The sequence below is a fragment of the Chelon labrosus genome (assembly GCF_963514085.1).
Source record: "Chelon labrosus genome assembly, chromosome: 3".
Taxonomy (NCBI): Eukaryota; Metazoa; Chordata; class Actinopteri; order Mugiliformes; family Mugilidae; genus Chelon; species Chelon labrosus.
This window is the reverse complement of record NC_140339.1, coordinates 10,433,834-10,447,268: the sequence shown is the minus strand read 5'-3', so window position 1 is coordinate 10,447,268 and position 13,435 is coordinate 10,433,834. Positions and strand designations below refer to the sequence as shown.

Here is a 13,435-nt window from a genome sequence, read left to right as displayed (position 1 = left end):
GTGCGCATGTGAGTGTGAATGGTTGTTGATCTCTCACTCTCTGTGTGTGTGTTAGCCTTGTGATGGACTGCCAGCCTACCCAGGGTACCCACCTCTTTCCTAATGTTAGCTGAGATATTCTCCAGTGCCCACAGCTCTCCACAGGAAGTAGTTATAGATGATGGATGGTTGCACTGAAACTGGCCTACTTTTTAGAGCCTGTCTGTGGGGTATGTGTGCAAATCTAAAACATCATGAAAAATTATATTAAAAATACCATTTATTATTGCATCAGTGATCTTAGCACAGTTCACTGTAAAGTTCTGAGATATTTGGAGGCTGGTTACTGACCATAGCTTTCAGAATAAAAATGGAGACAGAACGGTTTCTTCTCTACGTGTGTGTGTGTTTTTTATGTTTTTATCTTTTAATTGTTCATTTAACTATAAACTACTAAAAAACCCACAGTGGATTAATATTTAAATACCAACCAACTTTTTCAGGGGAGCATATTTCATAAATAGTTTTGGTTAATGTTTACAAACCTCCAGATGCATAATGTAGTTTATACACATGGATAATTTCAGTTTGTAAGTGACCTTCAGTACTGGTAATTTATAAGGTTTATGTTAAACCGGAACAATTTATTTACAGGTTTTTCTCCCTTAAACCAAAAGTATAGCAACTAAATATGTTAAAGAAAAATAAATAAATAAATAAATGCAAACAGAATCAGTACAAATTTACATTTAAAAATAGATTTTCCACTGTGAAGCTTTCACATAACAATTAGTATCCCGACAGTTTTAATATATTCATGGATTAATGTATTGATATGTACGTTATTCTTTTTATTCAAGACAATGCATTGGGTTAATGAGCAGCTGTTAAACAATACTGTCCCCTGTTGGTTGGTGTCTGTTGAACTGAATGAATTGAACATATAAAACGCAGTACAAAACACACAAATTAGAAGCAAGACGTTCTTTTTAAAGTCTCTTATTTAATATTAAATACATTGTTTTCTATAAACATACACCTATCTACATACAAAAGCCTGTTTTCACTATTTACACTCAAGTCCTATCATACAAACAGTCCACGCCCTGTAACTATTCAAAAACTTGCTGACTGTCCTCAGATATTCGCAGTGATTGTCGCAGCGTTTCCTTCACATGTATTGGATCGTACAGGCATGTCAATACCCGGAAAAGTCACCATGTAACCTTATTGCTGGGCTCCTCAAGACACGTAACTTCACAAGTGTTCATTTTATCGGTTTGTTGGATTCTTAAACTGTGAGATCTACTGGATTTGATTCTGATGCGAGTATCAAAGTTTATCTAATTTCCGAGATGGATGGAATGACAAACGTAAACGCCGACCTTGCCCTTGAGATGGTTGTGTAGGACGTCAAACTCAAGGCTTCACGTCAAACTATGATGAACTAGATGAACTAGCACAAATACAGTAGCTTGGTTGCTGTTAAAGAGCCTTAACTTGCCTCCATAACATGCGAGTGAGCTAATGACAAGTACGTCAAATACTGTATGATTTTAAGATTCTGTAGCTGTCAAGTGAGTTCATTCCTCCACCTTGGTTTTCTTCTTGGAGGTTCTGGGTTTGGGGTTGTCTGACTCTGCAGGTTCCGGGGAGCCTGGAGGGTCGGTGGGGGGGCTGGGGGCTTTATCCACGTCCGGTTCTGGCTCACGGACTGAGGAGGGGCCTTTGGAAACTCCTGAAGATAACAACAGAGTATTTGGTTGTATTTTGTTCCACTATAGGCGGCTCACAAAAGGACTTCCCAGTGAATTCCATAATCTGTTGTTCAACATACTCTTATGTGTTCTGCCCATCTGTGCTGGTGGGCTGTGGTCCATTTAAGAGTTTGGGTGGTTTGCTGGCGTAAGCAACAAGGGTTGTGTTGTTGCTGTTGTTGTATCATTGTTGCCACTCAGTTGCTAGTCTGGGGAATTACACGGCACAATCGCATCTTGTGTGGTCAGAAAGAGAAACTGTTCGTTTGATTTCCTGCCGTTTCTACAACACCTAACATTAATCAGGAACTTTAATGCGATTTGCCTCCAAGCCTTTACATATCTAACTGCAGTGAACCTGATTCTGACTCAGACTAAATTAAAAATCAATTTGATGTAAGCTGGCTACAGGTCACACGTCACCTTTAACTGTACAGATGTGCAGTAATAGATTTCAGCAGTGGTAATTAAAATACGGATGCACCATGTTTAGAAACTGTTATATTAGAAAACTATTAAATGAAGCATCACAATCGGAATGAAAAATATGTATTTATGACGTGGATTAAAACCACATGATGTGTGAAGCCTAACTTGACTGTAAATTAAGAGCATTCAAAATAAGATCTTGCCATCAAAGCACATTTTTATCACCTGTAAGAGCAAAATTCACCCCATGACTAAACTGTTATATGCGTTCATAATACATCCCTCTGTAGCACACATGTGGAGATATAGAAATCTGCTTAGTTTCTGCTTAAAATCATTAATTTTTTTAGACATCTACTCTGTTTTCTTTTGAATAATTTACTTTCATAATAGACCTTACCTTTGGAAAATGTTTCAATGAGTAACTCTCTGTTAAGTCCACTGTATTTTTAATATATATATATTTATATATATACGTTTATTCACTTCTAGCACTTTGGTTATTGAGTGTTTGAAAACAGAGACTTGTGAGAAGTGTAATTATGTAAAATGTCATTGTCACTAAATATGAATGCACTGCTGTGGTGCAGCTAAGCATAAGTGGAAGAAAATGCAGCCTGCGGGCTCTCATGAAGTAAAGCCCTCTTGTCCACTTACCTCTGAGAGCTGTATGCCACTACAATCACTACACAGTAGCCACGAATTTATAAGGTTACCTGTGTATCATTATTCCACACTCTCTTTTGTTGTCAAGAATATACTGCATTCTATACAGGAAAGGGATATTTTACACATATTCTATTTCCCCTCAGCCCGTATATTAAATCTGCTGCAGCAGCGAGGGCACGGGGGCTGTGAATGCAAAGGAAAGAGATATTTTAAAGTTCTCACTTCAACAAAAAATATCGGACTTTGGTTTGGACGAGAGAGGAAGCTGTGGGATTTGTCATCAGCTGCACTGTCAGTATTACACTGGAGATCTTGGGTGAATATTTTTTTCACATTTTGAGTTTGTGTTCAAATTTATAACAAGCGTAAGAGAGATATTCAGTCTGGCTTAGGTTTGTCAAGCCTCCCACCAGGCTTCATGCTGTGGTGACAGATTTTGACACTTTCTACAAATCCTGCAGGTGCAGGAGGTAACTCTACCTGTTTGCAGCTGGATGTTTTTGTTGTAGCTCGCAGCTGAAGACATGGCCTGACCCAGAGCTTGGTTAGTACCAAGTGGAGCTCCAGGAGTTTTGGCGGCCGCTGCTGAGTGTGGTTTAGATTTTGAGTCCTTGCCTGGTTTTGTCCAAACCAGACTCTCTGTCACCTGCAGGGCAGCTGCCATTTTCTGAGCCATGTCCATCAGCTGTAGGAGATTAGAAGGAGAGGTTTGGCAACAAGTAATGACAACTGACTTCAGAGACATAATCAACAACAGGATATACAGTACCTCAGGATCAAACTCAAAGCTGCTACTGCTGTCTCGAAGAACGTTGACTTTCCTTTCCATCTCCTGGTACTGATCCAGAGCTCCCACCTTGTCACCGTGATTATAGAGGAAGATTGCAAAGTTCAAATTGACCAGGGGGTTGGATCTGCAGGAGAATGATAACAAAGGAAGTGGAAAAGAAAATCAATCATCTGATATAGTATGAAGTTCAGATTAATACAACTTTTAAGGCAGCTTACGCATCTAGAGTCACAGCTTGTTCATACGCTCTGGTGGCATTCTCAACATCCTCCAAGTTGGTGAGAGCCACTGTTAATCATAAATATGTGAAAATATGAGTATGTTTACAGCTAGAAGAAAAAGCTCAGTAAGTAAAAAAATAAACAGCTGACACTATCTTTGCTATGACAGATTTTCTTCTTTAACAACAGAGTTAAATGATGAATGAACGCTCTGTCTCTATGACTCCTGTACCTGCCAGCAACATGTAGAGTTCTCCCATCCGTGGGTTCAGATTGATGGCTGCACTGAGGAAGTGGAAAGCAGAGGCGTACTGCTGCATGGTCAGGTGTACCAGACCCAGGTTGTACAACACTTTCCAGTCAAAAGGAGACAAGTAGTGGGCCCGCTTCAGGCAGCTGATGGCCTGTGGGAGAAGTTGTCAGTACTGTCAAGGTTGCTCAAATCCTTCCACTTGCCCATTTTTGGTCCTTGTTACACATCAACATTGAGGATGAAACGCTCACCTGCTGCCTTAATGTGTTCATAATTTGTGCTATTCACTTGCTCAGTGATAATGACCAGTTGGTCTTAAAGTTTTGGCTGATTGCTGCATACGTCAGTGATTTCAAATTGAGCACATAATGTAATATCTTCTATGTGGATACTGTTACTGTTGATTGACTGAGCTGATCTATCACAGCATACATAATATATTGGATGCAGTATAGTACACACACAAGACCGCTTATGATATTGAAGTATAAAGTGCCTGAACTGTCCGTGGCTGGTGTCCAAATTATACTTTTTATTTTGGCAGTTTTCTCGTTTACAAAAAGAAGCCAACTCAAAAACAGGATCACTCACAGCTACGTATTTCTTTTTGCCAAAGAAGCACATGCCAATGTTGTTCCAGAGAGGGGGGCTCTCAGGCACGGCACATGCTGCCACTCGGTACTTGTTCATGGCCACATCAAAGTCACCGTGGGTCTGCATCATGCTGCCTGCAGCCAGGATGGCCTGGAGATATGAAAAACAATGATTAGAGAGATACCAGAGGACCCTTTGAAGCAGCACATGTCGCAAGTCGTGACTTTAGATTTTGACTGAACTGCATTTAAAAACGTGCGGTATCTTAGAAGTAAGTACCTTATAATTGTTGGGATCAAACGTGAGGGCATTTCCAAGGTACTCAAATGCTTTTTGGTATTTGCCAAGCTGAAAAAAAATAACATTACTGTCATCCTTATCTTGTAGCGGGTGTCAGCAAACATGTGCACATAATCTACTTTCAGGAAAGTTTCTAAAAAAGAAAATCTACCGACCTGCAAAAACAGCAGGCCAAGGGTAGTGAGGAGTTCAGTGTTCTCTGGTGAGTATCTGAACGGAGAATGAGACAAGTTGAATGAAAAATGTAACTTCATCTGTGCCTGTAATTACATCTAAAGCCTGCACTTATTCTTGAGCAAACATTCAGGGCTGATATTCAGGGAATCTGCTGATTATTCACCCAGGCTTTGATTCAGCATAATTGTTCAGTGTTAATTATGACCTGTGGGGGGACGATGTGGCTCAAAGAAAAATGGCAAAAAAAAGAGGCAGCTCGGCATTAAAATCAGACTCACAGTGGTAAGTCTCATTAAAAGCGACACTGGTGTTGGGGCACTTGATTAATTCATTTGCCCCCAACAGGAGGTAGCCATAATGAGCTCTATTATGGACCCCAATGTCATTTCCTTATTTACACCATGGCCTAATGTTTAAATATTCAGCATGTGAATAGTAGAGGAAATGAAAAGAGTTTATACTAAATGAAAAGGACCTCAAGTTAAAAAGTAATGAACACTTTCTTTCCACTGAAATGAGCTCCAGAGAGTGAAAATGATCAAATAAAACTTGAAAGTAACCAACTGACTCAGAAACGATATGTCAGGCCGTTTTAATTCTTTGACAGGAGGCTATCATGATGAAAAGGTTGCACTGATTTTGTAAACAATTTAGCTTTAAATGTAAAAACCCTTTTGGTAATATAATATAATAATATAATATGTAGAATAAAAGCCATTTTTAACATTAAATCCACTTTAGTTGCCTTCAACTCTACTTACTCCACTGCTCTCTTATACACTTCGATGGCCTTGTCAGTTTCTCCGGCCAGCAGATGAACCTTCCCGAGCATCATGAAAGTCTTGTCGTGCTTATTTATATGGAGAGCTATGTTTAGATGCTCTTCAGCCTGACAAGAGACAGAAGATCAAAAGGATCAAATCCCGCAGGGAACGACGACAATTTGTCCTGAACAGTGTCGGCAAATTCGGCATACTCACGTTTTTCAAGTCTTTGATGAAGAAATAGCACACGCCAAGATTATGGCTGATCTCCTGGGGTGAGAAAATGTCAGATTTTACATGGAGCGCGGTTGCATGCTAAATGAGCTAAAACGAACCTCTAAATATAAAGGTTATTTAAGTCAACTTTTCTGTGGAATACAACTTCTGCAGTTTACATTTCGGAAACATAACATCATCAGTGATTAATGGTCCTGTCTGATAAGTCAACACGAACTGGCAGCACAAGTATAACAGCCCTGCATCTGTTTGGAAGTGCAGAATGAAGTTGTTTTTGATAAATCGCTGCAAGAGTGAGAAAAAAGACGCTCAATCCTTTTCTAAATGTGGGAAGAGTCTGCTGAGAAAACGTCACGCTGTGTTTTTAGAGTGAAAGATTCCAGGGCAACTAAAACACTTTCCCTTAGAAACTTAAAGACAAAGCAGAAACTCTTTTTTACTGAAGTGCTCCTTTTCTTTTACCCAGTCTTTCTCGTTGAGTCTTGCAGCTTCATGATAAAATTCAATAGCTGCTTTGTGCTTTCCCAGAAGAAATCTACAAAAAGAATAAACAAGAAGAATGCATAAGAGAAATTAACCTATTTTAATTACGTGAACGCTGAATAACTCTTGTAGTATTAGTTGTAAAAAGTTAGGATGTTATCACTTTGTTTCTGTCTGTTTAGCTAATGGAGAAGGTTTGGTGCACTTGTTCTGGTTTCAGTGCGGTAGACTCACAGTGATCGGGCCACTTGTTTGAGATTGTCAGTGCTGCTTGGATTAAGGATGGTGCAGCTCTGAAACAGCTCCAGGGACTCTTGGATCTTGCCCTCAAGACGCAAGATTAGTGCTGTGAAAAGAAATAAAGACGCACACAAAAAAAAAGAGGATCTTCATCTGCTCTAGGAAGTTTAAAAAAAAAATTCCACATTAAATATCAAAGGCACAGCATGGGGTCCAAAGTGCAGATTTGGGGAAACTAAATGATGTGCTGGGGAGCTCGGGCGTCGATTGCCACAGAGGTTTTGTTTGATGTCGCTGTTAATTAACATCACACGCATTAAGTGTGTGTGAGGGAACGGTCGCTGAGAAAAGGATGGCTCACCTTGAACATATATGGCATATTCACACATTCCATTAGTCTCCTGCAGTTGTTCTTTGATGATCACCTACAAGGACAGAGCAGAACAGGACAGAATATCAACGACGGAGGTGGGTGATGTGACTTTCAAAATGTTCCTGGAACAGTTAACGGCTATTATGCTTCACAAAGTAAGTCTGAATGCTAACTGCGGCATGTTTCTAAACAATCCCAACCAATACAAAACAGGTAAACTGATAAATTGTTTTAAATAAGACAAACATGAATCCAGAGGTCCAGTTTCTTCCAGTCGAGGTTTCTTAGTGTCTTTTAACGATTTTGAAAGGATATTTTTATCTCCTCCTGTCATAACTACTGTGATGCTGCTGTTATCTAGGCCTCTCTCTCAGTTTGTGCAGAATGCTGCAGCTTGTCTTTTAACAGAAACAAAAGCGAGAACCCTGTACTGGCCTCCCTTCACTGGTTCTCAGTAGGTTTAGGATTGATTTTAAGATTTCAGTGTTTGCGTACGTACCACTGAACGGCCCGGCTCCAACCTATCTCTATGAACTCCTGCAACCACACATCCCAATAAGGTAGCTCAGGGCCACTGAATCCTTGCTCATGGTTGTCCGAAGGCTGAAGATCTGTAGACCTCCAAGGTCTGGAGCAGTGTCTGCTTTTAAATGACATCTTGAAACTCATTTTTATTCTTCAGTTTGAGAATATAGTATTTGAAGTATTCAGCATTTTTGATTTCTTCCTCTTCCTTGTCTTTGTGTTGATTGTGTGTTCATTTATTTTTGTAAGCTTTTGCAATTCTGTTCGCCCAGTGCTTTAAAAATAAAACGGACATTGAATCTGCTCTGTATGCACATTTAGGAGTGTATCTGATTATTGGATTACATGAATTCGATCCTCTAAGAGAAAGTGAGAAGGAGTATTCCAGTTATATATCTTACAAGTGCAGGCATCTATTCAGAGATTTTATTAAGTACCTACCAGTCACTTGTGGGAACAGTGCAGTCAATAAGGCCATAAATTATCACACCCAGGTTTGTCTTCACTGTGTTCATTTTGGGTCAATCAGACGGACTAAACCTCAGGGAGAATGATGGTACTTTACCTTACAGGTATCATAGTCTTTGTGGATGTAGTGTTGATGGATCAGCCAGTTTCTCCTCTCCACAATAGGGAGCTCCGGAGCTGTGGGGGAAAACATAAAAACACTTTCATTTAAAAGTTTTATTAATTAGTTAACTACACTTTACTGCTCAGATGTCTTATTTAGTTGATAGCTGAATTCTTAATCTTGAAAGTGCCCTCTTTTTGCCATCATTAGTAAGTCTCTCATCTGACAGTTAACACAGTTGTAACACCGTAACCTAAATCCACAAGCTAAATTTAAGTCACTCCACCAGGCACACTCAGCTTGTTAGTTTTTACTCATGAACAGACGGCTCCGACTATTAAACGTTGTGTCTATTTGGACTATTTTTAATGCATGCAGTCTGTTTTAATTTGACAGCTGAATAAATAATCCCGAAAGCACCCTCCCTCTGCAGTCACTAGCAAGTCTTTGATCTGACAGTTAACATAGATGTTAACACTTCAACTAAAAACCCCGGGCTAAACTATAATCAATTCACCAGCCGCGCTGTAAATGTCACCTTGTAAGCAAGTTTTTCCATTAGAAATACTGCTTTTTCTCTCGCCCCTCGTCTCTCTTTTAATGTCTCGACAGGTTGAGATATTCTTCCCGTTGCCAGGGCAACAATGTGTCTCGCAAGCCAGGTGCTTGTGACAGAACAGAGAGGGTAGAGAGACAGATTTAAAGAGGGAGGCTGGAGGAATGAGCAGCGCAATGCAAAGCCAGCTTTACAAAGGGTTAGGTAACCTCAAGAACCAAACCTCCCTGCTCCAAGTCTTCTTCCCGATGGAGAACAATATTTAATTTCACGAGGAAGCAGACGTAATTCCAATTCAAGTTTGATTTTGGTAATCCTGTTATCTTGTACCTACTTCCTTCCTCAGAGGCTAAAAATAGGATTCAAGGCGATGTGAATTAAGACGCCAGGCTTTGAGTCTGGCACCAACATTGGGGGATATCATTAATGAACTGTCTGTGTAAAAAAAATAAAATACAGCGTGAATTCACCAAAGCTCCCTTCTGTTTTTTATCTGTCAGCACTTCAAGCAGCACTTTGGTGATCTGCTGCTAGAACTGGAGTCTATTTCAGATAATTCACAGAAAGCCTCTCCATCGCTGCGCAGGCTTCACACATTTTCCTCGTCAAGATTCGGATTGGTCCTATTTGCAGAGACCTAATCCGCTTTCCTCCTGCTGAGACAGCAATAACATTCTTGTCTCCGGGTTTCAGCTGCGGTCCTGCGGTGCTCCAGTGTCCGCATACATAAAGGAGGGCAGATTTAGAGAGGAGAGCCGGGATACATGTGTGACATATATTCCTGCGACTACTGTTTCCAAGAATGGAGGAATAGAGCCGAGAAGAAGAGCACAGCATGAGGTCTCCCAAATATAGTGAACAACTTCATCCCAAACATGGAGGAATTTTCGCATTATAAAATTTGAGCAGGCTAAAGCTAAGACAGCATTGAACCAAGTGTTAAAAGGGGATCAGAGCAGAGGAGAGGCGTGCTGAGATCAAAAGACACATGGTGAGAGCGTAATGAAAAATATGACGAAAATTATTTTGGAAGTTCTGCCACACAAAAAGAAAAGAAAAACTTCAAAAACCCATCATCCCGTCAAGTCATTTAGTCTCACACTGAACTGCTGACACTTATGTCCTCGGGAAAATGACAGCAATGGGTGTCAGTGTCTTGAATAAAGAGAGAATTAGTGTCAAGAAAGTGACACCTGACTCTGTAAAACTGAAACATGCTGAACTGGAAACAGGTGAAATGAGCGTTAGGAACCAACAGTTAGTTTGAGGTCTTTCTAGCTCTCGTATTTTTTACACCTTCTAGGCGGGTGTTAACCACTAACAATGTGGGACTTGCACGGCACAAAATCTAATAACAGGACGAAATATGCTTGTTGTGCATAACAGAATTAACTATGCACTAAATAGCCCAAATTACATTTCATAATAGTAATTACAGAATGATTTCAATATCTTACGGACACAACTGAACTCTGGCTTTGACTTTTGAGCCTTTATGTGACTTAGGACCAGAAACATATAGTTTTAAATTCTTAGTGTCATTACTGTAACATAGTTCAACACACTTTATCCTTAGTGTACATGTTACATGCAATTTTAATGCATACAGTGAGGCAAAATTAAGTCTGAGGTTATGAATCTTCATGCACTTGACTGGTTTTTAAAGTTTTATATTTCATCCTGAACCTCAGGGTGTTATAAATGGATTTTCTTTTTGGCTATTTTGGTATTGCTGTCACAAGAAAGATCAAATATATTATTATAATTTGATTAAGATATGAGATTTTAATATTTCACCGATGAATGTTGCTCACATACATTAGATGAAACAATTTAAATATAGCCTTTACTTTCTGTTTTTATTACTACTGCTATCTTACACTTCGTACACCGCAGTAAGGGTTTGCATGCCATGTGAAAGATTCCTGCAGGGAATACAACACTAGACCATAGCGTGTACCTAATTGGTTCCACAGGGCTTGTCTTCTCATGAGAATAACAACAATATACAAAACAAATGCAAAAAAAACCCTCAGTCTATGGGCATCAGCGTTAAGTGCTTAATAGGACATTAGCTCGCAATTATGATAAAATATCCTCAATTATCAACAAACATTTTCCTACACAGAAAAATATCTGGAACATGCACAGCTTCCGTCATTTCTAGTTGTCATACAGAAGGGCGAGGGTGACCTCTGCAGGCCGATTAGTTTAAAACTCTTTTAGTATAACTTATCAAGTACAGGCAAACTGTCAGAAATCAGTGACAAGATAAAGGGTGCCATAAAAAGAGCTGGTTTTGTAAAATGACTTGTGGCTGCCTCACTGTACCTTTAGGTGCACGACGTTTCTTGGCTTCAGTAGCAACTGGGAGCTGAAATATATGAAACACAACACAAACAGATAAGTAATTAACAGCATATAAGAGTCAAAGTAAAATTCTCTATGTCGTATGCCTGTGTTTTCCCACGACCAATATGCGTGGCAGGCCCTCAGAGAGCTGTCGCCTACTGGTTAGAGAAGTGGACTTGGGACTTTCGGGTGTCCAGCTGTCCAGTGCTCCGTGCGTGCTCACTACTACTTTGTGTACACAAATGGTGTATGTGTACACATTTGGTCAATAAAGCTGATTTACGTTTACATTTTTACTAAACTGCTCTGAGGCCGCGTGGAAATACAGACAAACACACAGACTTTGCTAGAATGGTGTGTTCAGATACGATTATATAATGTATTGTTTTAGTATATTTATGTATATCCTCTAGAAGACGAAACAGTTCACCGGTTGTTTTGATGTTATGGCTCATCAGTATTTTCCACCATGCAAAAGCACTGTGTCCGATTTCTTTTATTAATATATATTATTCAAATTGAGATATAAACATATCTCCCAGTGAGATTACTTTATGGAGCTGCTGCAGGAGTCGATGCTTAATGTACGTATAATAAAGGGAACTTACACAGTATGCAGACTTGGATATGTATAATGTCTTTATTGAGTCAAGCTTGAAATTCCGACCAAAAGGTAAGTGGTCTTCCCGTCCTTATAGATTTCATTTAAAAGGTCAAATTCCTGAGAGGTACAACTTAAACTACTGACTGGAGATAGGATTCTTGTCTATTTGGTACAAGTTATAAAGGATATTTGGAAATTGACAACGAAATATTTTTATTTATTTAAATAATAAAGTTAACTTACTTCTTAGAATGTGAAAAGAATAAGCGATTTGCTTCTTTCTTACAGTATTTAGTGTTACATCATATATGAACTACTGACTACTAGCTAGACGACAGTTCTAGTAAGACATCATTTGATAAGGGTTTATATGCTGTAATGAATTGCTTTATTAATGGTTAATAACTAATACTATATAACTCAGTTAAAAGCCGTTAACAACTTTTGAATTGTCAGGTCAAGCAAAGCGAAGCTGGCTCTTTAATTCATTCATGCAGGACATTAAGAAATCAAACTAAAAATTAAAATCTCTCATTAACAGGACGAGCTGTGCAGAGAGATTCGCGCATGCGCAGTCCTTTCCGCTTCAAATATTCTCTCCATATTTTGCTCACTTGTGGATTTCTTCAAGTGAAATAAATGACAACAGTTTAAATGAATAATCTCTGTTGTTTATTGCATCATAGACGGCATGTATTATGTCTGTAACACGAGTAGGATTTGTGCTCATGCCAGTTACAGCAGAGCTGCATAATAAAATGTTTTCTGCGATGTAGTATGAAGCGTGGGCTAACGCTGGCTAACAATGCACATCTGCCCTGTTGCGTTACATTTCTGCTGTTGTTGTCTCCTGACTGTAGGTATGTTGGCACTCAATGTTTCAATTCGTCCTCGGATAAGTGGGATTAGTCTCGCAAGTTACAGTTAGCTAATCAACTTAGCTCCCACTTCGCTTAACCAGGTAGCTAACTAAACGTTCATACAGGCGTTACACAAATGCTGCGCTCAAGACATGCGTTTAATTTACTTGCTGTCAATTCACACTGTGACATGTGTCGCGTTTACTCAAGCAAATGCTGACCAGCTTTGGTTTTGCACTCACCGCCGTGGCTTTCTCCTCGTCCGCCATCTTGGGATGAGCAACACCAGAAGCTGTTGCCATGGATACATCAATGGAATGCGGACGTACGGCTGGTCGTATCGATGAACGTCGGCGTGCCCCGCCCTTCTCGACCTCCACCAATCACATGTTCGCATTTGAGTTGCGTAACAACATAATTGACAACATGCTGTTAGTGTTGCAGACATGATTTGCTTACAGGGAGGAGATTATCAATATAATGCATGTCTAAATGTGAACTTATATTTACATGCATGTTTTCCAGTTTTTCTCCTTTCTCGAGAACAGAGACAAATTGGGTTTACTTATGCGAACGGATGACACAAATACCAAAACTGTGTACTGTTAAACTTGCAGGACAGGATTTGTTGATATAATAAATTTTTTAACCATGAAAGCAACCTATTCAAATGCACGATGTCCGGTTTTTCTCCACTGCTG

The 13,435-nt window shown here is 39.5% G+C and overlaps 1 protein-coding gene across 1 annotated transcript; it reads right to left on the bottom strand.

Annotated features, from left to right (window-relative positions):
• Window positions 1-874: 874 nt before the first annotated feature.
• bbs4 (Bardet-Biedl syndrome 4) lies at window positions 875-13,339 on the bottom strand. The gene is made up of 16 exons (XM_084541305.1): window positions 12,977-13,339; window positions 11,250-11,292; window positions 8,357-8,436; window positions 7,255-7,318; window positions 6,888-6,999; window positions 6,633-6,705; window positions 6,150-6,203; window positions 5,931-6,058; window positions 5,148-5,202; window positions 4,972-5,040; window positions 4,690-4,842; window positions 4,078-4,249; window positions 3,843-3,912; window positions 3,604-3,748; window positions 3,315-3,519; window positions 875-1,717 (listed from the first exon to the last, which is right to left on the bottom strand). The coding sequence occupies exons 1-16, from the start codon at window positions 13,034-13,036 to the stop codon at window positions 1,563-1,565; spliced, it is 1,638 nt and encodes a 545-aa protein (XP_084397431.1). The 5' UTR covers window positions 13,037-13,339; the 3' UTR covers window positions 875-1,562.
• Window positions 13,340-13,435: the final 96 nt, after the last annotated feature.

What these genes read in the sequence shown, in the direction of transcription:
- bbs4 (XM_084541305.1), bottom strand. Translation starts at nt 13,036, where the DNA reads ATGGCAACAGCTTCTGGTGTTGCTCATCCCAAGATGGCGGACGAGGAG. An exon ending in ATATGCCATATATGTTCAAG is followed by an intron (nt 7,000 to 7,254) that starts GTGAGCCATCCT and finishes TTCTTTTCACAG; the next exon opens with CACTAATCTTGCGTCTTGAG. An exon ending in TTGATCCCAACAATTATAAG is followed by an intron (nt 4,843 to 4,971) that starts GTACTTACTTCT and finishes TCATATCTCCAG; the next exon opens with GCCATCCTGGCTGCAGGCAG.